At 52.2% G+C, this 26434-nt stretch overlaps 1 protein-coding gene across 1 annotated transcript in view; it reads left to right on the forward strand.

Moving 5' to 3' along the window:
• Positions 1 to 18492: 18492 nt before the first annotated feature.
• LOC123344848 (tripartite motif-containing protein 15-like) overlaps positions 18493 to 26434 on the forward strand; it is a 29525-nt gene continuing 21583 nt past the window's right edge. The window contains exons 1-4 of the mRNA XM_044981342.1: positions 18493 to 18932; positions 20801 to 20896; positions 22309 to 22539; positions 24122 to 24144. Of these exons, the coding sequence (XP_044837277.1) occupies positions 18531 to 18932; positions 20801 to 20896; positions 22309 to 22539; positions 24122 to 24144 (752 nt within the window). The 5' untranslated portion in view covers positions 18493 to 18530. The remainder of the gene's footprint in view (positions 18933 to 20800; positions 20897 to 22308; positions 22540 to 24121; positions 24145 to 26434) is intronic.

Consider the following 26434-nt stretch of genomic DNA (forward strand, 5'->3'; position numbering starts at 1 on the left):
AAATCATGCCCCCTCTCCCTGGCTATCCTCTGAGGTTAAAACTGCAACTGGGGTGGAAGGCAACCCACAGTCTCTGGGACTCACTTTGCCTCTAAATGTTATTTATGCTGATAAATGTTTTTCTCACCGTTTTCTTTTTTCCCCAGCTTGTCCGATCCCTTTGATGGGCCGGGATTTACTCTGTAAGCTTGAGGCTACTTTAACCTGCACTCCTGAAGGGGTAGGATTATTGATGACAGTGTTAGGAGATTCGGCCCCAGCTCAGGGTAATTGGGAACCCCCCCCCTCTCTCCCCTGACCTCACTGACTTGCCTTCAACCCTCTGGGGAATTTCTGACACTGATGTTGGCCTGCTCCTTTCGGCAGAGCCAGTAAGGATTCAAGTGAAGCCCTCCTTAGCCCCCCCCCCCGTCAGTCCCCCAATACCCCCTGTCGCTGGAAGCCCGGGAGGGCATCCGCCCCATTGTCGAGGGATTCATTGCACAAAAGCTAGTCCGCCCTCAGCGCACTCCCTGTAATACCCCTATACTGCCTGTCAAAAAGCCTCCTAAAAAGGACGGAGACCCTATTCGTTGGCGCTTTGTACAGGATCTACAGGTTATTAATCAGTATGTGGTCCCTCTTCATGCAGTAGTTCCTGATCCAGCTACTATCATCAGCCAAATCCCCTGGGATGCTGAGTGGTTCACTGTTATTGACTTAAAATCAGCCTTTTTCAGCATTCCTGTGCACCCAGACTCTCAATATCTCCTTGGTTTCACCTGGGAGGGACAAAGTTATGTCTGGCAACTACTTCCTCAAGGCTACAGAGACAGCCCCACGATTTTCAGCCAATGCCTCCACCACGACTTGGAAGGCTTCACCAGTCCACAGGGATCCACGTTAGTCCTATACGTAGATGACATCCTACTAGGTAACCGCGAAGAAGCCGCCTTCCGCATCGATGGTAAGGCACTTTTATTATACCTACACACCAGAGGCCACAAGGTAGACCCTAACAAGATTCAGTGGGTCTCACAGAAGGTCCGATATCTGGGCTTCCTGTTAACCCCAGAGGGGAGACAAATGGACCCAGTCCGCATAAAGACTATCCAAAACTGCCCTCTGCCAAACACCAAGAAACAACTTCGAGGTTTCTTAGGATTAATTGGCTTCTGTCGCCCTTGGTTGCCGTCCTGCGGGGAGTTGAGCAAACCGCTCCACCGACTCACTGCTAACCTTGCTCCTGACCCTTTGCAGTGGTCCCCAGACACGATCCAAGCCTTTCAGTTACTCAAGGACAGTGTGGCCTCCTCCATGTCTCTCCGCCCCCCCAATTACCGCAAACCCTTTCACCTTTTTGTCCACGAGAGGGGCGGAATTGCTAGTGGCGTCCTTACCCAGCTGAGCGGGCCCCACCATTTCCCGCTTGCTTTTTACTCCCAGCAGATCGATCCTGTCGCTCAGGGAACCCCATCCTGCACCCGGACTCTGGCAGCAGCTGCCCTGCTGATCACAAAGGCAAAGAGCCTGACCCTGGGTCATTTTACCACGGTCTGGACCTCTCATGCCTTGTCAGCCCTTCTGCGTAGGGGCACGACCCAAGTCTTTTCGTCCCATCGTCAGCAGCAGCTAGAGGCCGAACTCCTAGAAGACACTAACCTAATTTTTGAAAGGTGTGGGCCCCTTAATCCAGCTACCTTGCTTCCTGACCTGCCAGTCCTCCAGGATCAGCACGACTGTGTGGAAGTAGTTCATAGCATCTTACAGATAAGGAACAACCTGTTTGACGTGCCACTGGACAACCCTGATTGCATCCTCTTCTCGGACGGAAGCTCCTTCTATGTTAATGGCAAGCGTTTCACCGGTTATGCAGTCACCTCTGAATGGGACATTCAAGAGGCCGCCTCACTGCCAGGCAACTGGGGAGCCCAAGCCGCCGAACTCTACGCCCTGGCCCGAGCTTGCCAGTTGGCCGCTGGTAAGACCGTTACCATTTTTACTGATAGCAAGTATGCTTTTACCCCGTACCAGTACCCGCTGCTGAACTACAGTTGTGGGAGAGCCTCGGAGCCACTCTGGTCAAAGGGACCTGGCTTATGCCGGATGGCCGAGCCTGCCTCCCTCGCTCCACATACCCCGTGGCAGTTCGCTGGCACCATGATAAGGGGGGTCACTACGGCACGCACGCCCTTGTGGACACCATCGCTCGCTTTTGGTATGCTCCAGGCATTCAACCCTACTGCCTGTCAATAGTGAAAGCATGCAGCACATGTCAGCGTAATGGACCTGCTCCGCCTCTTAACAAAATTAAGGGTGGAAGACCTCCGCCTGCTGCCCCATTTCAACATCTTCAAATTGACTTTGCAGATATGCCAAAGGCTTTTGGGAAAAAGCACCTCCTTGTTTTGGTTTGCCCTCTGACTTCATGGGTCGAAGCTTTTCCTACTGCTAATTGTACTGCTGCCACAGTGGCGAAGATCCTCCTTAGAGACATTGTATCCCGTTTTGGCATCCCTCTCATACTTGATTCAGATCGCGGACCCCACTTTACTGGTAATGTCCTTGGCCGTTTAGAACAAGGACTGGGCATTTCACACTCCTTTCATACACCCTACCACCCCCAGTCTAGCGGGAAAGTTGAGCGTATGAATAGAGAGCTTAAGCTTACATTGGCTAAATACTGTCAGGAAACAGGGTTAAAGTGGCCTCAGGTACTTCCCTTGGTCCTGTTTCACCTTCGTACTCGCCCAACCCGTGTATTGGGATTATCCCCCTTTGAACTGCTCTATGGACACCCCCCTTTCAAAGGCGGGGCGCTACCACGTGCTGTTGTTTCACTATTGGGAGGGGATCATATGACCGCGTGCCAGTTTCTCTCCCTACAGGCTCGCCTCCGTACCCTTTGGAAAGCCTCACAGTTTTCCCAGACCGTGCCGCTGGAAGAACAGATCCACCCGTTCCAACCAGGGGACTTCATCTGGGCCAAAAAGTTCGTTCGTGGCGACGCCCTCCAGCCGAGGTTTACTGGACCCCACCAGGTTCTTTTAACAACCCAGACTGCAGTGTTCCTGGAAGGACGCAAATCCTGGATCCACCACTCCCACGTCAAGCCAGCCGTTGTGGACCACAGTGACGGACCAGCAGCTCTTGCCACCACTGAGGACACTGCCTCTGACCAGTGGACCAGCTTACCTCTTTCAGACATCAGACTTAAACTGACTCGGAAAAAAATGAGAGGATCTTTTATTCTGACAACTGTATGTTTTTTATCATGCCTTTTTAGTTTATTTTCTGCTTATGAAGATAATGCTTTTATTAGATATTTCCACGAGGTTAAAACTCGTATTTTAGGAAATAGAAGTAATTGCTGGGTATGTACTCAATTTCCAGTAAATGCAGAACAGGGACTCCCCTTCACACCCATTCCCCTGACCACTGCTAATATGACTTGGATGCCACCGGCTAGAGTAAAAGATCCAGTCCAACACAATCTTACATGGGACAAAACAGGAGTGCCAATTAACAGATATCTCAGGGTAACAAATCAGACAGGATCACTGTGTTTTGTTAAAGAAAAGGGGTCAACTTTTGTGGGAACCAGTAAATGCAACATGTATTTTAATGGCACCGCCTTTAGTAAAAATCTTGGCTTCAAGCCTTGCGCATCCCACTTATCCCATATGTGGATCCCTCACCCCGATCCAACTTTTTCATGGGTGGGCAAGCCTTCAGAGTCAGCTTTTAAAATGGGGTGTAGCTTTTGGTAAATAGTTATCCCAAAGCTACAAATGGAGGAATGTTGAGTCTGAACTTTTCATGAGTTTAAACTTAACCCAGACTTGATGTCTCTATCTGAAACTTTTAATCAAAGCTCTGACCTGCGAACTACTCATGACACCCCCCCCCTCCCAATAAGTAGCCATCTCCTCCTTTGTCTTTTCTAATTTACATTTTAACCTGTTTTATCCTGTAGAATCTTGATTGATTATGCATGACCATTATGATCTGTTAATCACTTTGTTTACTTCTGTGTATAAATATTGATGCTCACCCCTAATAAACTTGCCACACTTACTCCGAAGCTTTTAAGCTAAGGATGGTGTGAGCCCGTTGATCAACGAATTGTTGTCTGGTCTCTGACAGATTTCTGAGCCCTATACCAACTCCGCACAAACTCGGGTGCTGGAGAGGTGAGTAGGACTTGCTTTTTACCTAACATTACTAATGAATACATGGGAAATTGTTAAAACTGGAGGAACTTTACCGCGGGTGCTGTTTATTTGTTCGGCCTTTCAATTAGAGTTGGGTTCCAGACAGGTGATGGCCACGAAGTTTTAGAATTTGTTTGGGGAGAGGTATTGGAAACCATTACGGCCACATCTTTGTGATCTGGTGTAGTTCCAGCTCTTCCGAGGGCTCCCATTGACTCGTACGTAGCAAGCACTAGGTGTGGTGCTTAGGTGTTTGGGAGCAGGAAGACCTTATCTGCAAGCTCTTTGAAGCAGGGATCTGTCTGCAAACTCTGAAGCCCAGTGTCAATGTGCTCCAGGGCTTCTACTCTGAGGTTTTGGGTCAGTTGGTCGGTCTCTAGGGCTCTGTTGCATTGCACAGCCTGGGTCCCAGACCCTCATGTAAAATACCCATCACCAACCACTTGATGCTCTACTTCCCTTCGTATTTTCAGTGTTGTCACGTGTTTGCTTGTGGGTTGGTTTGCTGTCTGTGCCGCTTGATTCCTTATTTTTTACTGTTCTCTGTGTGCAGTATTCATCAGAGTAAGAGCTGACAACCCAGAGAAATTGTGTAAGCCCGAGCGAATGCCTTTTACTCTCCTTTCCAGTATCAGACAATATTCATGATATTTGTGAGGAGTGTGTGACTATTTCTAGTATCAGAGGGGTAGCCGTGTTAGTCTGGATCCCTGATGATGCCACAGCGCGTCTGGTTGCTGAGCTCTGACTTTATCCTCACACGCAATTATTTCAAATTTGGTGACAATATAAACCTCCAGAACAGTGGCACTGCTATGGGCACCGGCATGGTCCCATAAGACGCCAACATTTTTGTGGCTGACCTGGAACAACGCTTCCTCAGCTCCCGTCCACTCACGCCCCTTCTCTACCTACGCTACATCGATGACATCTTCATCATCTGGACCCATGGGAAGGAAAGCCTGGAAGAATTCCACCACGATTTCAACAGCTTCCACCCTACCATCAGCCTCAGCCTGGACCAATCTACAGGGGAGGTCCACTTCCTAGACACCACGGTGCAAATAAGTGATGGTCACGTTAACACCACCCTATACCAAAAACCCACCGACCACTATGCCTACCTTCATTCCTCCAGCTTCCATCCCGGGCACACCACATGATCCATTGTCTACAGCCAAGCACTGAGGTACAACCACATCTGCTCCAACTCCTCAGACAGAGACCAACACCTACAAAATCTCCACCAAGCATTCTCAAAACTACGATACCCGCACGAGGAAATAAGGAAACAGATCAACAGAGCCAGATGTGTACCCAAAAGCCTCCTGCTGCAAGAGAAGCGCAAGAAAGAAACCAACAGAACCCCACTGGCCATCACATACAGTCCCCAGCTAAAACTTCTCCAACGCATCATCAGGGATCTACAACCCAACCTGGACAATGATCCCACACTTTCACAGGCCTTGGGTGGCAGGCCAGTCCTCGCCCACAGACAACCTGCCAACCTGAAGCATATTCTCACCAGCAGGCACACACCACACCATAGTAACTCTAACTCAGGAACCAATCCATGCAACAAACCTCGATGCCAACTCTGCCCACATATCTACACCAGCGACACCATCACAGGACCTAACCAGATCAGCCACAACATCACCGGTTCATTCACCTGCATGTCCACCAATGTAATATACACCATCATATGCCAGCAATGCCCCTCTGCTATGTACATCGGCCAAACTGGACAGTCTCTATGGAAAAGGAAAAATGGACACAAATCGGACATTAGGAATGGCAATATACAAAAACCTGTAGGAGAACACTTCAACCTCCCTGGACACACAATAGTAGATTTAAAGGTGGCCATCCTGCAGCAAAAAAACTTCAGGACCAGACTTCAAAGAGAAACTGCTGAGCTTCAGTTCATCTGCAAATTTGGCACCATCAGCTCAGGATTGAACAGACTGTGACTGGCTTGCCAACTACAAAAGCAGTTTCTCCTCCCTTGGTGTTCACACCTCAACTGCTAGAAGAGGGCCTCATCCTCCCTGATTGAACTAACCTCCTTATCTCTAGCCTGATTCTTGCCTGCACATTTATACCTGCCTCTGGACATTTCCACTACATGCATCCCACGAAAGCTCATGCTCCAATACGTCTGTTAGTCTATAAGGTGCCACAGGACTCTTTGCCGCTTTGACTATTTCTAGTGGACTCGTAGCTCTGTTTAGCATCTGAAAGCTGAGCGTGTGCGCAGATAATACACCTGCAAGAGGGATAGTTTTGTGAACTGCAAAAGCCCAGAGCATGCTCGTGTTTTGGCAGTTGCTTCATTTTTTCAGAGCCGCTTTCCTTAAAGCTGTAGTGGTCTGTGGTAGGAGTAGGTTGTTAAACTGGGCCTCTGGTGCATCGTTTTTATGCTTTTACTTAATGGCCATGACTTTGTTTTAATTACGTAGCTGTTTTCAGTAGGCCACATTTTGGTGTGTTTACTAGCTTGAGTTGTTAGGATGATAAAACACATGTGAACAGGGCGGGCAGGTGGGCAGGCCTTCAAGGGGCTGTCCTCCCTGTTATCTGGGAGGGTGAGAGGGGCTGGGAGCCAGGACTCCTGGGTTCTATCCCTCGCTCTGGGAGGTGACCAACTAGATGGCCTCATCTCGTCCAGAGCAAGTGGAAAGAGCCATGGGGAGCTGCCACGAGATGATGTCCTGCCTGCAAGAACAAAATAAGTCTGAGCATCACAGACAGATGTTGGGTCCAGCTGTTAGCAGAGGCCAGCTGTTATCCAATCTGTGCACTGTTACACCTGGGCAAGTACAGAACAACTCCACTGATGCAGCAGGATCGCTCCAGATTCACACCAGGATCACTGAGACCAGAATCCAGCCCTGACTCCATTGATGTCAGTGGGGTCACTCCAGATTCACACCCAGGTTACTGAGATCAGAATCTGGCCCTTTATGTTATTCCTCACAAACGGAAAAATTCTGTGGCACCGTCAGGTCTGAAGGATCTTCTACTGGACAGACTGATTCCTTCCCTGCATTGCAAGTGTAAGCAGAGTCAGGACGAGCCCTACCCTGACATCTGGTGGTACATTATGAAGAGTGGGCAAAGGAATTTTAGGAATGTGCATTTGCATTGGTAAACCCACTGCACTTAGCATAACACACAGCAGCATGGGATGGTTATTTTCACACTGTGGAATCCCCAATTTCTTTGTTATTGGGGCAGGAAGGAAAAAAAGGGGGCTGTTACCTTAATTATGTGAATGAGGAACTATGAGACTGCTTTATGACAGAAATGACTCAACCTACATTAAATAGTACTTGCTAGACAAGGGACAGGGGTTCCAAAACCCAGTGAGGGGAGAGAGGCTGGGGACTGGTGTGTGTACCTGATGGTATGGGCCCCTTTTGAGGGCCTGGAACACCAATTGCACTTCCTCCTCTCTCCACTGTTAAAGAGCAGAGCTAATTTTGAATCCTTTAGGAGTCCATCTAGAGGTTGCTGACCTGAATTCATGTTGGGCCATGTGACAGTGGGGCTCTCCTACTACAAGTTGAAATCACTAAAAGAGCTGAAATCACTAAAAGAGCTAAGCTTACTAAGCTGAGATCACTGAGTGCTGTGTTAAGTAGTGGGAGAGCCTGAAGATCTATCACCAAGCAGCTGGCAGAGCGGAGCAGTCTGCAGCACGTTGGAGCAGCCCATGGAACAGTGAGCAGTGTGGAGCGGTTTGTGGGGACGGCTGACGTGGTTCACGGGTCTGCTGGAGGAGCGGCACAGCTGGTGGAGTAGAGCCAGTCGTGGTGAAGGCTGCAGCAGAACTCCACGGAGAAGCGGGGCAGTCGGCCCTGGCCCACGTAAGGTGTCCCTAGCACCCTGTGTGTGTGACCCCCCCCCATTTCCACCCAGGCTGGGGGGGGGTAAAACTCTGCAGATAAACTTTTGAACTCTGGGGTGGCACTGACCGGAGACTGAGACTTTTGGGTTGTTGGACTTTGGGGTGATTGGACTTAAGACCCTAAGGACAGTGCCAAATGTACTTGGAGGTGGGTTTTTGCTTATGGTTTGTGTATAGTCCTGTTTGTGGTGTCTCTCCAACGTGATGCCACATTGTTTCCCTCCTTTATTAAAAGGATTTTGCTACACTCAGACTTCGTGCTTGCGAGTGGGGAAGTATTGCCTCCTAGAGGCGCCCGGGGGGGTGGTAGGTAATTGTCCCAGGTCACTGGGTGGGGGCTCGAGCCGGTTTTGCATTGTGTTATTGAAACGGAACCCCTGGATACTGAACCCAGCCCTTGTTGCTGCCAACTCAGAGGGGCAGAAGGGTTACATTTTTGGGGGCTCGTCCGGGATCCCTGGGTCAGTACCCCTCGCAAGCACCTGTTGAGTGTTCCACTGTATTGGGAAACAATTGTCTTTATATTTTGAGGGAATTACTGTTTGTATAATGGCTAATATGTCGGATTTGTTGGGCCCCAGTCCTGCAGCCCCTAGCTCAGGGGCGGCAGCCTCAGCCAATGATTGGGCACAAGCACTGGGGCATATATTGGAAAAGATTGTGTTGGCCGATGCTACGTCAAACTCTTGTCGTAAGTTAAGGTTATTTGCTGGGGAAGAGGAGTTTGAACCCTGGTTGGAGCATACCACTGAAATGCTGCGGGAGTGGGCCGTACCTGATGTAGAAAAGCGAAGATGTCTAATAGAGAGCCTTAGTGGCCCAGCATTAGATGTACTTCGCACCCTGAAGCTCATTGACCCTAAGGTCAGTGTGAAGGACTGCCTAGAGGCCCTTGATAATACCTTTGGGAGCGTAGAGAGCCCTGAAGACAGTTACTGTAAATTCCTTGATTCCCGCCAGGAAAGGGGTGAGAAAATTTCAGCCTATATACAGAGGCTGGAGAGACTGCTTCAGAGAGCTGTTATGAGGGGAGCAGTGACTGCTGAGCAGATGGATCAGACCAGACTGGCTCAAGTTGTAAGAGGGACTCGGTATCAGAACCCGATCCTACTTCATCTCCGACTAAGAGAACGGCAGGATCATCCCCCAAGTTACTCCCAGCTGATAAAGGAGGTCAGGGAAGAGGAAGAAAGGCAGGCTGCCAGCAAGTGTTGGGAAGCCCAAACATTGGAACCAGCCAGCACAACGCCACTGCAAATGGCCAGTGTACTGATGGTGAGCACTACAGAGGAACTTGCCCAACAAATGCAGGTCCTGACAGAACGGATAGCTGAGCTGCAAAGCACCGTTGACCGAGCTAAGATTTCCAGGAATAAGGAGCCTCAGACTGTGACAATGGAGAAGTCAGTATCTAGAGCCACTGTCCCACCCCGGCGAAGGGGGAAAGGGCAATTCGTTTGCTATCGGTGTGGTCAGGATGGGCACAGTGCTGCTAACTGCCATAAGGAAGAGAACCCCTCCTTAGTGTATGAAAAGCTGAGGAGCAGTTGGGAGAGATCCAGTAGCTGCCAGAAGGTCTGGGGACGGAGACCACCTAGACCTACAGGATTTGAAGATTCCCCCAAAAGAGACCGTCCAGCTGGGATCCCTGCAGGACTGATAGGGCCGCGAGCAGAGGTCATGGTGAGGATTGAAGGGGTGGAGTGTAAAGCCATGCTTGACACTGGATCTCAAGTGACTATTATATTTCAGTCATTCTACCAACAGATGCTTAGGCACCTGCCTATACAGCCACTGACTGGCATTGGTCTGTGTGGCCTCAGCATGGATGAATACCCCTACCAAGGGTATGTCATAGTGCACCTGGAATTCCCAGAGGAGGTTGCTGGGGTAACGGAAGAGGTAGACACAGCTGCCTTAATATGCCCTGACCCTAAAGGGACCTCTGATGTGTCTGTGCTGATAGGGACCAACTCCAGTCTCTTCAAGGTGCTCGCGAATTACTGCAGACGACGGGCTGGGGACCAGTACCTGAGTACCCTGATGATCCATACGCTTTGTGCTGAAGCCTATAGGAAGATTGAGAGTGCTAAAAAGGAGACATCTGAGCTACCAGTTGGGGCACTGAAGTACATGGGCACAACCCCCTTAGTAGTGCCCGCAAGGACAGAGCAAGAGGTGCTTGTCATGAGTACCAGGCTGAAAGGCAGTAAAGGGGCATTAGCAGTGATAGAGCAGCCAGTTGAAGGAGAGCTCCCGGAAGGAGTGCTGGTCCCCAGTGGAGTCATAACCCTACCTGCTGAAGCCCAGGAAAAGGTGACTATACTGATTGCTAATGAAACAAGTCGAGATGTTGTTGTGAAGCAAGGACAAAAGATAGCAGACCTCTTCGAGCCTGAATCAATTGTGAAACCCCAGTGCGAGACTCAAGTTCCGACAATAGACCCAGCAAAGTTTGACTTTGGAGATTCACCATTGTCGGAGGAGTGGAAAGATCGCCTGAGGAGGAAACTTTGTGAAAGACCCAAGGTGTTCTCACTGCATGAGTGGAATGTGGGATGTGCAAAAGGAGTAGAGCACAACATCAGACTACATGACTCCCGACCTTTCCGAGAGAGATCTAGGAGGCTTGCTCTCTCCGAGATGGAAGATGTGCAACAACATCTTCAAGAGCTGGCTGCAAATGGCATCATTACAGAGTCCCGCAGCTCATACGCCTCACCCATTGTGGTGGTCCGTAAAAAGAATGGGAAAATCCGGATGTGTATTGACTACCGCACCCTGAGCCGCCGTACAGTGGTTGATCAGTACACAATGCCTCGAGTCCAAGATGCTTTAGACTGTTTGCTGGGAAGCCAGTGGTTCTCTGTGTTGGATCTTCGGAGTGGATACTACCAGATCCCTCTGGGTGAAGAAGATAAGGAGAAGACAGCCTTCATCTGCCCATTAGGGTTTTATCAGTTCGAACGCATGCCCCAAGGGATTTCTGGAGCACCTGCCACATTTCAACGTCTTATGGAGAAAGTTGTGGGAGACATGAATTTACTGCAAGTGTTAGTTTATTTGGATGACCTGATTGTGTTTGGAAGAACTTTGGAAGAGCATGAAGAAAGACTTCTTAAAGTGCTTGATAGGTTGGAGGATTATGGTTTGAAGCTTTCAATTGACAAATGCCAGTTCTGCAGGACCTCGGTGAAGTATGTGGGCCACATCGTGTCCCAAGAGGGTGTGAGTACTGATCCTGATAAAATAGAAGCACTCACTACATGGCCACGTCCAAGCAACTACAGAGAACTCAAGACTTTCCTTGGGTTTAGTGGCTACTACCGCAGATTTGTAAAAAACTATGCTACAATTGTAAAACCCCTCAATGATCTTACCAGGGGATATCAGTCCAGCAAGAACAAATCTAAGCCCAGGAATAAAAGGCCTTCCGTGCAGAGACACTATGGCCCCTTCGAACCCTTTGGGCCACGGTGGAATGAGAGATGTGAAAAGGCTTTTCGAGAAATCATTACTTGCCTAACTCATGCCCCTGTCCTAGTCTTTGCTGACCCAAGCAAGCCATTTATCCTGCATACAGATGCCAGTTTGGAGGGTCTGGGAGCAGTACTGTACCAGGAGGTGGAAGGCACGCGTAAACCTGTAGCCTTTGCCAGCCGAGGACTGTCTGATAGTGAAACACGCTATCCCACCCACAAGCTGGAGTTCTTGGCCTTGAAATGGGCCATCACTGAGAAATTTCGAGACTACTTGTATGGTGCTCAGTTCCAGGTGTGGACAGACAACAACCCACTGACTTATGTGTTAACAAGTGCTAAACTGGATGCTACAGGGCAAGGATGGGTGGCCGCTTTGGCTAGCTATGACTTCAGCATTCAATACCGATCAGGGAGAAGCAATGTAGATGCAGATGCATTGTCCAGGCGTCCACAAGCACCAGGAGTTGCTGTGATACCCACGGATGGAGTGAGAGCTATTTGCAGTGTGAGTCGCCGAGAGCCAGAGGCATAGGCGGCAGGTTCGTATAATTTTTGGTGGGGCCCAAAATGGTGGTCCCCCTCCCCCCCCCCCGCTCTCACCCTGTAAGCCGATATAAAATGAAGCTACAACGCGTCAGCACCACAAGATTACAAGGGTCAATTAAAAGTGGAAAGTCAGAAGCAGCACTTGCCTGCTTCAATATACAGTATTAAATTTTGTTGCACCTGTTGTGACAAAGTGGGAATGTTCTTAATGTTTTCTCTGAATACTGTGTGGGTGCCTCAGTTTCCCCTGCAAGATGCCAACTGACGGTGTTGGGGACAAAGAGATCAGGTGGCCTCCTTGTCCGGAAGAGACACAAAGGCCAGATGAGGGAGTGTCAGTTTGGAGCTGGCTGGGGAAATCGGGAGAGGCCCAGAACTTGGGTCTGGGCTCCCCACCCCACAAGATGGACCTGACTGAGGGGGTCCTGTTTTCTGTACCTACAAGCTCTGTTTTAGACTGTATCCCTGTCATCTAATAAACCTTCTGTTTTACTGTCTGGCTGAGAGTCACGTCTGACTGCGGAGTTGGGGTGCAGGGACCTCTGGTTGCCCCAGGACCTGCCTGGGCACACTCGCTGCGGAAAGTGCATGATGTGGAAGGGCTGAATGCTCCGAGGTCAGACCCAGGAACGTGTGAGCTTCTTGCCCTGCAGACAGTCTGCTCAGAGAGGAGGCTCCCCCAGAGTCCTGACTGGCTTTGTATGGAGTTGTTCCAAAGCATCCCAGCATCCCCTTCCACACCATGCGCTTCCCAGAAGTCCGCACAGGCACTGACACTCCCTCCTCTGGCCTTTGTCTCTTTTCCAGGCATTAGGAGGCCACCTGATCTCTTTGTTCTCCAACACCTTCAGTTGGCACCTTGCAGGGGGGTGGCCCAGGCCATCAGTTGCCTGGAGACAGGGTGTCGGCCATTCTCTGTGCAGACGGCATCACACTGGCCCTCTAGGGCTTTACAACAATCACACCCCCTTATCCCACCATCTAGAGCCTTAAGAAATGCATTGGGGAAACTGAGGCACACAGACAGTATTCAGAGAAAACACCTGTATATGACCAGTTACATACTTTGAAGGGTGTAAAATAATCAAATATTGTGCTAAATACAATGATACTCCAAACTGACCACCAAATTTAAGTTGCACGTTTTTCCCCTCAGGTGAGGGTTCTGGGGTGGGGCTGGGGATGAGGGGTTCACAGTGCAGGAGCGTGCTCGGTGCTGGGGGTGCAGGCTTTGGGGTGAGGCAGGGCTGAGGATGAGGAACTTGGGGTGCAGACAGGCTGCCCCAGGGCTAGGGCCAGAGAGGACTCCCCATCACCACCACTGGCAGCAGCAAGCTCCAGGGGAGGGACCCCTCCTCTCCCCCCCTGTCCCCCAGAGCACACTCACTCTGCACCACAGTCACTGCACATGTTCCTAGGCCCCCTCTCAGGTCCAGAAAGCCCACTCGCCTCCTCTATGATGGGTACTAGGGGGTGGGGGTTGCCATCACAGGTGGCCTTCCATGTTACTGCCCCTCACCATAACTTCACTGTGGATGGGGCTGCCCCTTGCCCAGCATGGGGCAGAAGTGGGGTCTGCACGGTGATGGATATGGGGCAGGGGAGCAGGGTGTCATAAAATTCACCCAAGCCCCAGCTGCTCAGGTAGGTCTATGAATCCCCCTCCCCCATCTGCCCTGTGGTGGGTGGGTGCTGGAGGGGAGGGGCACTGCCTTCACATATGGCTTCCTGCCTCCCTGACCCCTGCTGCAGGCTGCAGCCTGCTGCCCCTCACCGTAGCTTCACTGGGGGACGGTGGGAGGGGATGGCATGGGGCTGCCCCTTCCCCAGCATTGGGCAGGAGTGGGGGCTGGGGGCGGGAATCATAGGGTCAAACACTCGCGGAAGCCCCAGCAGCTGCTCAGGTGAGTGAGGTCAGTCTCCGAGTCCTTGCCGGAAGTCCCCTTTGTGTCCCCTCCAGGTAGGGGGAGGGGAGGGCTGCCAAACATGGCACAGCCCCCTCCACTCCGCTCCCCTCCCCCGGCCGGTGCTCCAGCAAGCAACAGCAGCTTGCATTGCCTTAGGCAGCAGCCGGCAGCAGCAGAGGCAAGGGAGAGAGACACGCTGTCTGGTCTGTGTTCAGGCAGGGAAGCTCTGGGGCCGGGCGGCAGGGCCGACTCTAGGTTTTTTGCCGCCCCAAGCAAAACATTTTTTGGCTGCCCTCCCCCGCCCCCAGGCATGAGCCCCCCCCGCCCACCAGTGCCCCCCACTCACACCCCCTGTTGCCCCAGCACTGGGCTCCACCCCAAATGTGGGATCCGCTACCAGCACACTGCAGCCGAACCCTGGCCCAGCTGCGACTCTGTCCCCATGCGGGTGGAGCTGCTGGGCGGCACGGAGCGGGAGTACTTCCAGGTGGCGGCGCGGCTACGGGGTGGCGCAAAGAACACGGCCCCCTCCCTGGGCTTCGCAGCACTGCTGGTGGCCAAGGTGGATCAGTTCGCGCTCACCGCTCTCACCCCTGACATGCTGGCGGCCGAGGACCTGGAGAGCCCCCCGGACCTGCTGCTCTTCAGCCTCACGGTGCCCTGGCCCAGCCCTGGCAGGAGGGAAGGCGAGGATCTCCGGCTGCGGGGCTACCTGCTCAGCACCGACGAACCCAGCCGGCCGCTCACCTCCTCACACACTCCAGGAGCCCCTCACCGCCACTGCAGCCCGGGCTCGGCTCCAGGGGACCCCGTTTCCCTCCCTCCCCGGCTCCTCACACACACTGGGTAGGGCCGCCCAGAGGATTCAGGGCAAAGCAATTTTGGGGGCCCCTTTCATAAAAAAAAGTTGCAATACTATAGTAACATGTATTTGGAAATGTAAAAAATAACTAGTGAAAATTAATTTGTAATAATTTGAAAATACACCAAATACATTATTTAAAAACATTAAATGCTTTACTGGTCTGTCTACATTTGCAATTACATAATGGGCTGTTGCTGGGTGATGGTTGGTGTCAATGGGCTGTCACTGCCTGGAGGTGGTGCTGCTGTTGCCCAGGGCTGGGTGGGGAGCTGGGCTCTGGGGGGTGCCCGGCTCACAGGGGCTGGGCTCAGGACTGTGGGGAGATGGGGTCGGAGGTTGTCTGGCTCAGAGGGGCTCGCCTCAGAGCTGGGGGTCTGGGGTGGGGGGGATGGGGTCGGGGGGTGCCCGGCTCAATGGGGGCTGGGCTTGGAGCTGGGGGTCTGGGGTGAGGGAGATGGTGTCGGGGGTGCCCAGCTCAGAGGGGCTGGGCTCAGAGCTGGGGGTCAGGGCTGTGGGGGGAATGGGTACAGGGGGGTGTCCGGATCAGAGGGGCTGGGCTCGGAGCTGGGGTCAGGGCTGTGGGGGGAATGGGGTCAGGGGGGTGTCCAGCTCAGAGGGGCTGGGCTCGGAGCTGGGGGTCAGGGCTGTGGGAGGAATGGGTACCAGGGGATGTCTGGATCAGAGGGGCTGGGCTCGGAGCTGGGGGTCAGGGCTGTGGGGGGAATGGGGTCAGGGGGGTGTCCGGATCAGAGGGGCTGGGCTCGGAGCTGGGGGTCAGGGCTGTGGGGGGAATGGGGTCAGGGGGGTGTCCGGCTCAGATGGGCTGGGCTCAGAGCTGGGGGTCAGGGCTGTGAGGGGGATGGGGCCGGGGGTGTGCCCAGGTCCATGGGGCTGGGCTCGGAGCTGGGGGTCAGGGCTGTGGGGGGAATGGGGTCGGGGGGGTGTCCGGATCAGAGGGGCTGGGCTCAGAGCTGGGGGTCAGGGCTGGGTGGGGAGGATGGGGCCGGGGGGGTGCCCAGGTCCAAGGGGCTGGGCTTGGAGCTGGGGGTCAGGGCTGGGTGGGGAGGATGGGTTTGGGGGGGTGCCCACCTCAGAGGGGCTGGTCTCAGAGCTGGGAGTCAGGGCTGTGAGGGGGATGGGTTTGGGGGGGGTGCCCACCTCAGAGGGGCTGGGCTTCGAGCTGGGGCTGGGGGGCAATGGGGTCGGGGGGTGCCTGACAACCACCTCCCTGAGACCCCCCCCAATCCAACCCCCCCTTCCCTGGCCCCTGACCGCCCCTCCCCCCCACAGAACCTCTGCCCCCTGAGTGGGGTTTGGGGGGGTGCCCACCTCAGAGGGGCTGGTCTCAGAGCTGGGAGTCAGGGCTGTGAGGGGGATGGGTTTGGGGGGGGTGCCCACCTCAGAGGGGCTGGGCTTCGAGCTGGGGGTCAGGGCTGGGCCTGGGGGGCAATGGGGTCGGGGGGTGCCTGACAACCACCTCCCTGAGACCCCCCCAATCCAACCCCCCCTTCCCTGGCCGCCCCTCCCCCCCACAGAACCTCTGCCCCCTGAGTGTCCCCGGGACTCCCTGCCCCTTAGCCACCCCCCCGGCCCCGGCTGCTTACCCCCGGCTCACTGCGCCCCTCGAGAAGCAGCCCTGCCCAGCGCGGCAGCCACGTGGCTCCGGAGGGGGCTGAGCTCTTCCCCGCTCAGAGCCGCGTGGGGAGGGGCGGGGCTGCGAGCTCCGGGCTGAGCTCAGCTGCCCCCGCTCGGCGTGGAGCTCGTAGCCCCGCCCCCTCCCCACACGGCTCTGAGCGGGGCGGAGCTCAGCCCCGCCCCCAGCCAAGCTACTGCTGCGCTGTTTAGGACCCGGGGAACAAGCGGAGGAGGAGCGGCCGGTCTCCTGCAGCCAGGGCGGGGCCGCGCTACCGGTAAGGGGCCAGTCCTCTCCCCCAAGCGGAGCCGGTAGCGCGGCCCTGCCCCGGCTACAGGGGACGGGCCGCTCCTCGGCTCACAGCGGCAGGATGAGCTGGGGCCCCAGCCTTTTGCTGCCCCAGGCACCAGCTTGTTTTGCTGGTGCCTAGAGCTGCCCCTGCCGGGCGGGGAGGGGAGAAGCTCCAGCCCTGGCGGCGGTGGCGGTGGCGGGCGCTCCAAGCAGGGGAGAAAACATTGGTGGAGCAGAGCCCCTGCTTGGGAATATTCCTGGGGCTAAAGCCCCAGGGAGCCCATATAAGTCGGCGCCTATGCCTGTGCCCCCCTCAGCCCAATGGCTCTGACCGAGCCAGAGTCACCCCCTGCCCTCCGCGTCCCCAAGGGTCTGTCCCCCCTCCACTGACTCCCTCTGCTCTGCCAGAATCTTTTGTGCCGGAGCCTTCCTGATTTTATCCCTACATGCTGCTTGTGGTGGTTTTTTATATTCATCCTTCATAATTTGACCTACTTTCCACTTTTTGTGTGACCCTTTTTTGAGTTTCAGGTAAAAAATGTTGAAATGTTCCTTCTGACATTTCAGAGTGGATTGGTTCACAGTTTTGTTTCAAAACATCTTTTCATTTTTAAATTTTATCTTATTTTTAAGTCAAAAGCAGAATGGAACATTTTGATTTCATCAAAATGAAATGTGTTGGTTGACCCAAAATGAATTTTTTTCAACATGTTCATTTAATGGGAAATTTCAATTTTTTTAAATTCTGATTCAGAATCAAAATAAATTTTGAAATGTCAGAACTTCCCATGGAACAGAAATTCTGTTTCAACCACCTCTGCTGAAAACATGACACAAGTGTTATCTAACGGCTCAGTCACCAGAAGGCAAATAAAAAAAATTAAATGTATTTTTAATCTCTTTTTTGTGTGTGGCTTATTCATGATTTTTGAATGCATACTAATGGCAATACTGAATGTAGTTAAATGTTTCAAATAAATTAAGAAGCTGATTTAATGTGGCACTCTGTAGTTCTGGATTTTTTATTTAATTGTTTAGATAACTCAGGAAATGTTTAAATGTTGCAACATACAGTAATAATACAATTACAATTAAACATTACAATTATTATTTGTACTATTAGAAATGGATCTGATTAGACTGAGAACACCAGAACTTTGGCAAAGTTCCAGTCCCAATCAAACTAACATTGCAACTCTGATCTATTTCTAATTCCCATCAGATCCTGTTTTGAAATGTTTACAAATAATTTCTAACTAAGATGGCTGAAGGAAAGTACCATATAATGGCGTAGTTTTGGGCATAATTCTGCCAATACTGTTGGCCTCTACAAAGTTTTTGTGGGCGTGGAATGAGGGATTTTATGATTGGCTTTTATTTAGAAATGCTTTTATCTCTTCAGTGACTTGATCTACTTAATGCTGTTTAGGACAGCAGGGGGAAATATTTGTTTAAAGTCTAATCTGTACAGATGTAGGAGTTCAATATAGTCATTATTTTATATACTTCTCTCCTATCTCCTTATATTTTCTCCTTTCCAGAACTGAAGGATCCCAGGGCCCAGCGAACACATTCACCACAGATCAGCCAGGAGCCAGGAGGCTGCTGCAGGCTGCAGGAAGGGCGGAGACCAGCTTCAGTCGGGAATAGACACGTGGCTGAGTGAAAGTGAAACTTATTTTTCTCTTCCCGTAGGTGCCATGGCCGCAAAACGGGGGATACAAGAGCCTGTTATCTGTTCCGTTTGCCTGGCTTATTTTAACGACCCGGTGATTCTCATCAAGTGCGGACACAACTTCTGCCGATCCTGCATCACTCAGCACTGCCAGGAGTCCAAAACCTCCCCCCGGTATCGCTGCCCTCAGTGCAGAGAACCCTTCCGGGCAGGGGAGTTCCAGCCCAACCGGCAGCTGAGGAACGTGGTGGAAATAGCCAAAAAATTCCCAGCGCCAAGCGGGGAGAGAGCATGTGAAAAACATAAGGCGCTTTTGCAACTCTTCTGCGAAGTGGATCAAACCCCGATCTGCCTGGTGTGCAGAGAGTCCCGCAGCCACAGAGACCACCCCGTGCTTCCTATCGAGGAGGCGGCCCAGGATTACCAGGTAATTTTGCATTTGGGACCCATCCCAGGCCAGACAGGCTGGAACAATCAGACCAGCCATCTGAGAACAGAAACCCAGCAAGGTCCTAAAACGAGCTTCCTACAATCACAAGGTAGAGAAACCAGGGATTTCATACAGGGAGATGCTGAGGAGACACGTTTTTAAGACCTGCTCTGTATATAGTTTTGGTACTGATCTGTGCTGGGGAGGGGGGGGGGGGGTAAACGAAAGAGTTATGTCAGCAACCCCCCCCGCGCAGTGCGGATACAAGTTGTGCTGGTATAAAGATGCCTGATGCCAGGAAGGCCTGTTCCCCTTTCCATACAGGACTAGGCGATACACCGTTATAGAGGTGTAACTACACCCACGCCAGCAGGGCTGTACGGCTGTAATAGCACCAGGATGTGTAAAGCAGGGTATGACTTGTGCGCCCTAGAGCGAGGGCATCCCCTGTGCAGGGGGAAATCCCCACGGGGGACAGGAAACTCCCCCCATTCCAGCTCACACAGTTTCCTTTTACTCCTTGCAGGGTGTGGGGAGCAGGGTTTGCTTCTCATACAGGATGGACAATGGCTGGGGGCCTGGCCCATTCCAGCAGATTGCTTGAAATCTGCGGCAGCAGGGGCAGGGCGCCCATATTTTCAAAATGAAGATCCAGGGTCCTGTTTTCCAGGGGGAAGGAGGGGGAGGGTCAGGGAGGAGAACCCGCCGGCTTCGGGAACTGGGGAAGAATTATGTCCGTTCCTTGCCATCTTTTCCTCCTCAGCCAGCAACACCCCCCTTGCTCCTTCTCCATAATAAAACCCGAGCCACATTAAATATCCTTTATAGCAGGGAGTCTCGAAAATGTAACGGATGTAACCACAGTGATTAATGTACAAGGATCAAGCTGCACTTTTTGGGAAGAATTGAAGATGCCGCATGCCCACAGTTTGTGTGTCACTGGGTTAGATCTGTTTGGACGGTGTCCCAGTGGCTCATCTCACTGATTCTCCCCGACATTCTCCGGCAATCCCAGTGCTTAGTGGGGGGGACAGGAATTGGTTATGTGTAGGGGGAGGGGGGAAAATTGTTTCTCAGGCCCACTCAGAAATGCCAAGGCCGGTGATATATCAAAACATGCCCTGGCTGACAATGTGGTTCGGAGACTTCTCAGAAAAGTCGCAGTGAGCATGAGCGGAGTGTGAACACCTGTGCAGTGAGGAAGTGAAGCCTCCATCCAGCCCGTCCTTAGCTCAGTTTCCCTGTCCGGGAGACCTAGATTCACAGTAGGTGCCTAAACCCCCGTTGGAGCCTTCACTGCAACTCACAAAACTCCTGCTGAGCCCTGTCGGTGCCTAAACTCCCTCTGCCCATGTGCACTGCTGCCTCGCTCAAGGCAGCTAGGTGCCCGTCTCCCACCTGAGCCCCAGGGAAGATCAGCCTTAGGCCACCTAACTCCTGTGTGGGGCCTAGCCTGGTAGGTGGCCTGAGGCCCCTCAGGTGAGTTCACACACAGAAAACTTCCCTCATCATTTCTAGCCCAGTGTTTAGAGCACTCACCTGGGACATGGGCGATCACAGGTTCAAGTCCCTCTTCCATCTGATGAAGAGCCGGGATTTGAACAGGGACCTGCCACCTCCCTATGGGATGTGCTGAGGTGGGGCTCTCTCCATCTCTCCTGCTGAAGCTGTTCCACTGGGGATAAATACTTAGAGAGTCATTTGCAGGAGAGAGAGAGAGCCCGCGAACATGAGAAGGACTGTACAGTCATGTGGTTAGAGCACTCACCCATTTTATTATGTATTTAATATTCTTGACAATATAAATAAAATGGGGGGAAATCCTCCAAAAGCAGCCAAACCTAAACCAGTTTTTCTTTTGTTAGGAACAAATTCGGAGCCGTTTGGAGAGGTTGAAGAAAGAGAGAGACGAGATTCTGTCGTATAAATCGAGTGGGGAAAATACAAGCCAGGAACTACTGGTAGGTGCCGTTCTTACTCAGAGGCAACTGTGCACTGGGATGTTATTGATACTCTGCTTAGTCTAACGGAAGAAGAACAGTGAGCAACATCTTCCCTTCCATGGAAGATTATTGCTTATTTATTCTCCTTGTAAAGAAAAACTGTTCTGCTTTAATCGAGTGTAAATAGGAAAATGGAGCATTAAGGAAAGAGTTTTAATAATCCAAGTATCAGAGGGGAGCCGTGTTAGTCTGGATCTGTAAAAGCGGCAAAGAGTCCTGTGGCACCTTATAGACTAACAGACGTATTGGAGCATGAGCTTTCGTAGGTGATACCCACTTCGTCGGATGCATTCCCTTAGATGCTCCAGTTTCCCAGTATCCGCACCAGTGCCACTCGTTATGGGGACAAATGGTTATGAAAACCGATACTCCAGTAAAAGAGAAAAGGTTCTCTCGATCCCAAAGGACCAAGCCCCAGACCCAGGTCAATATACAAATCAGATCTTACCAACAAATCACCCTGTTGCCAATCCTTTAGAATCTAAAGGTTTAATGATAAAAGGAAAAATATGTAGGTGAGAGCTAGAAGTGGTTAAATGGAATCAGTTACAATACAGTACTGGCAAAGTTCTAGGTTCAGGCTTGTAGCAGTGGTGGAACAAACTGCAGATTCAAATCAAGTCTCTGGAACATCCCCCGCTGGGATGGGCCATCAGTACTTTGTGAGAGCTTCTGTTTGTAGCAAAGTCCCTCCAGAGGTAAGAAGCAGGACTGAAGACAAGATGGAGGAGCTCAGCAGCTTTTTAGTCTCTTGCCATGTGGTCCCTGCTTTCTTTTGTCCCAAGGACAAGCTGTCCATGACATGGCCTGGAAAAACCTCAGAGTTCTGTCCATAGGCAGGTCCCTGCAGACCTTGCTGAGTCACAAGGTGTGTCTGCCTTCCCTCAATGGGTCAGTTGTACAGCTGATGGTCCTTAATGGGCCATCAAGCAGGCTAGGCAGAGCTGACACCAAGTTGTCTGGGGTGTCACCCAGAAGCACAGCATAAGTTTGAAATACAGACTGTTTGGGTTCAACTGTTTGCTCCCCAGAAGTAATCCTTGCCTGTCCCATTCTGGATCCCACACCTGCGATACTTCCTGTTATTTGAAGGGTCTGGTTTTCTGGACACCACTGATAAGAGAATATCCTAATAATGCAAGATACATTCCTATTCTAACCACCAGTTAGGATTCTTGAAAATCCACTGGAAAATCATCTGTCTATTGAGCATGGAGTATGTTCTCCATAAAATATCAGGAGTTAAATTCTGTGGCGTTGCAATGACCTGCTGCTATGTGCATACATGAGGCTTTATAAAATAATCCATGACTCACTCCGTGTTCCTGTTCTTGACCTGTGCTTTCCCTGTTCGTATCTCTTCGTTTCAGAAACAGCTGGAAACTGAGAAGCAGAAGATTGTGTCTGAATTTCAGCAACTGCGCCAGTTTCTGGAGGAACAAGAGCGACTCCTGCTGGCCGAGCTGGAAGAGCTGAATAAGGAAATTGAAAAGGCGGGGGCTGAGTATGTTGCCAAACAATCTGAGGAACTCTCCTCTTTCAGTTCCCTGATCAGTGAGATGGAGCAGAAGTGCCAGCAGCCAGCGAGTGAATTCCTGCAGGTGAGACGGTGTTAGAAACACCCCAGAACCTTTCTCAGGGCAGAAAGTCTCCTAACTCTTCACTTTTGGAGAGTAGGAGTGAATGATCAGAACATACAGTATTGCTACAATATACATTATTTTTCCTTAAGGGCTTGATCCAATGTCCAGTAAAGTCAATGGAAATGTACTTCTTGAGTACAGTGAGCGTTGGATCGAGTCTAAATGAAAAGATTCTTCTTTTGAATTCTACTGGGAGACGACTCCTCCAAAAATGGCCAACTCCAAATTCTGTTCTGACTGTCTCCTAATGCAAGAACAAAGGGATATTCAATATAATTAGCAGCAAGGAGTCCTGTGGCACCTTATAGACTAACACACTCGTGCTCCAATACGTCTGTTATTCTATAAGGTGCCACAGGACTCATAGATTCTAGGACTGGAAGGGACCTCGAGAGGTCCTCGAGTCCAGTCCCCTGCCCTCGTGGCAGGACCAAATACTGTCTAGCCCATCCCGGAGAGACATTTCTCTAACCTACTCTTAAATATCTCTAGAGATGGAGATTCCACAACCTCCCTAGGCAATTTATTCCAGTGTTTAACCACCCTGTCACTTAGGAACTATTTCCTAATGTCCAACCTAAACCTCCCTGGCTGCAGTTTAAGCCCGTTGCTTCTTGTTCTAACCTTAGAGGGGAAGGTGAACAAGTTTTCTCCCTCCTCCTGATGACACCCTTTTAGATACCTGAAAACTGCTGTCATGTCCCCTCTCATTCATCTTTTCCAAACTAAACAATTCTTGACTCTTTGCTGCTTTTACAGATCCAGACTAACACAGCTCCCCTCTGATACTCAATAAAATTAGAAGGTGACAAATTCAAAACTGATCCAACTAACACTTTTTCACACATCACGTAGAGAGACTGTGGAACTCATTGCCACCGGATGTCATTGAGACCAAGCATTTAGCAAAACTCAAAAAGTGATCAGACATTGATATGGATAACACAGTATCCAGAGTGATATTAAACCTCATTCATCACAAGACTGAGCCCTCTGATTCCATGTGCCGGGTGGTTATTCAGATGCTGTTACACAAAGAGCTAGTGTGCCTCCATGTATAAACTTCCTGGGCCCAGATCCTGAACTTACAGCACTTTTCCAAAGGAGCAAAAGCAGCACATTCAAAGGCTATGGCTACACTTGCACTTCAAAGCACTGCCACGGCAGCGCTTTGAAGCGCTAAGTGTAGTCAAAGCGCCAGCGCTGGGAGAGAGCTCTCCCAGCGCTGTCCGTACTCCACCTCCCTGTGGGGAATAACGGACAGAGCTGGGAGCCGCGCTCCCAGCGCTGGGGCTTTGACCACACTGGCGCGTTGCAGCGCCGCAATTTGCAGCGCTGGAGAGGGTGTGTTTTCACACCCTGCTGCAGCGCTGCAAATTTGCAAGTGTAGCCAAGGCCAAAGTTTTTGTTTATGTTAATAAATAACAAATAATTTAACTTTGAACCTCAAACTGTGAAGACCAAGTGAGTCCCCTCCAGAGCAGGAGGGATCCTTAGTGTGAGAGCTGGGACTGAATTTCCTTTTCTCTCTCCCCTCTAGGACATCAAAGGCACCTTGAGTAGGTAGGTGGCTCCTTCTCACTCTCCCTTTCACTTCCCAGGGCAGGGAAGGGATTTTGGACATGAGACCTGGCTCCCCACGGCCCAGCAGTGCGGAGTGTGGGGCTGGTTCCCAATCTCCCTCCGTTACATCTCATCTCGGGGCTGTTGTCATTGTGACCAGACTCCAGAATAGAGCAGCCTGAGAGAAGAGTGACTGACCCACAGACAGGGGAGTTATTTGTAGTGGCTGGTGGAATGGAGACCTCAGGAGATCGGGGATGGAGAATGGGTCTCTCATTTCTAGGTCATAGACTCCAAACTCCACCTGGGTTGGGAGGGATGGAAAGTCAGGGCCATCTGATCAGGACCAGCTCTAGGCACCAGCAAAGCAAGCACCTGCTTGGGGTGGCACATTTTCGGGGGTGGAATTGTACCGCTAGGACCCAGGAGGAGCTGGAAGGGAGGAGCTGGGCTCAGGCCCGGCAGCAGGAAGTGACTCGCAGCCGCTGCGGTGACTCTGGCTCCCAGGCTCCTGGCGAGATCCCCGAGCCCCGGGGGGCGCCTGGTGCTGGGAGCCCGGAGCCCTGGCTGCAGCCGGGAGAGGGGAATCTCCAGCAGGGCCCTTCCTGCTGCTCCCCAGGAGCCTCTCCCAGGGCAGAGCCCCCAGCCCGACCAGGGCCACTTCCCGGCCAGCCCCTGCCCTGCCCCGGGGGGGCCCTGCTCGGAGGGAGGGAAGGTAAGAGAGACACCCCCCCCCACCAGGGAATGGTCCCCCCTCCTCCCCCCCCCCCCGTCACCCCCGGGCTGCAGGGGGAGGTTTGGCCCCAGGCTGCGATTCCCTGCCCTGGGCCCAGGAAAGCTGCCGCCAGCTCTGGGTGTGTGTGGGGCGGGGGGAGCCAGCCTGGGCCGTGCAGCCCCAAACACGCAGGAGACAGACCCCCAAATCATGAGTGTGTCTGAAAATAATAAATTGGGAGCTGTGTGTGTGCACGTGTGCATGTTTGCATGATATTTGTCTTGTAGTTTCCGAGCCCTTAGGTGGAACCCTCCACCTACCCCCAAAGCTTCATTGACTCTTTGTGGTTAAAGAATTCCCCTCTGGCTGCTGGGTGGGGCAGCCCCTCGCCCCCTCCTGCCCCATGGGGTGGGGGAGCTGCCCTTGTATCTCTCGCTCTCATTCTCCTCGGTTCCCACTGTCTCTCTCCCTTCCCCGGCCAGTCTGCTCTTGCTCTCAGCCTCCCCTCATCCCCCCCTGTCCTTCATGGTGCCCCCCACTCAGTTTCCCTGTTCCCATCCACCCCATAAATTTCCCCTCATTTCTCTACATTGCCTCATTCTCCCTTCAGTGCCCCCATCCCCTTCACCCCCTCCTGCATTCCTGTCCCCCCCGTATCTGCCCCCCCTCCCCTCTTCAGCCCCCTCCCACTCCTCCCTCGGCTAGGTCTGTGGTTATGTTCTGCATCACTTTGCTGGTCAAATTCTGTTTTCATTTTTTTAATTTTAAACAGTCAAAAAACAAAAAAACACTGCACAGTGAAACCATGTAAAAGCCACAAAAAACAGGGGGAGGGTGTTGGTTGGGGTGGCAAAAAAACCTAGAGCCGGCCCTGCATCCGATAACTGTTCAATGGGCTGTTTATTAATTGTTTCTAATTATGCAGTGAGCTCCAGCCGTGTGCTGGGCGTGGCAAGTGCCTGGAAGCTCAAGCCAAACCCAGGGCCCAACGTGCTGGGTGCTGCACAGACACAGACAGAGACAGTCCCTGCCCCAGGGAGGTTACAGTCTAAATAGACACAAGAGACACAGGGCGGAGGGAGGAAGGATTAAAATCAATTGAAGGGAACATTCAATGGAGACAAAGTGCTGCACGTTGGGAGGAAAAATCAAACCTACAACTAGGAAATGGGGAGTCACTGGGGCGGCAGCAGGACGGCGGGAAAAGCTCTGGGGGTGGCAGTGGGTCACACAGTGAAGGAGGCGGCAGGGTGATGCTCTTGTGAAAAAGGCAGATGTCACTGTGGGATGCTGTCCCAGGTGCTGTATTCACCGCAGGTGCTGCCCCCTCCTGGCTGCTCTGGGGATTGGCTCTTCCAGGGCCAACCCCTCCCCTGGCGTCTCTCCCCCGTTGTCTCTCTCTCACGCTGCAGCCTCGTCTCTCCCCCCAGGAGCTGCAGCTTCCTCTGCGTGACTCAGCCCCCAGCCAGGTCACTGAATGGTTCCCCTGCTGGGGGGCAGAGTCTCGCTGGCCCCACTGCCCAGGCAATGCCGCTCCAGCCAGGGCTGGGTGGGGAGCTCGAGCCGCCCACTGCT

This window comes from Mauremys mutica, chromosome 12 (genome assembly GCF_020497125.1).
Source record: "Mauremys mutica isolate MM-2020 ecotype Southern chromosome 12, ASM2049712v1, whole genome shotgun sequence".
Taxonomy (NCBI): Eukaryota; Metazoa; Chordata; order Testudines; family Geoemydidae; genus Mauremys; species Mauremys mutica.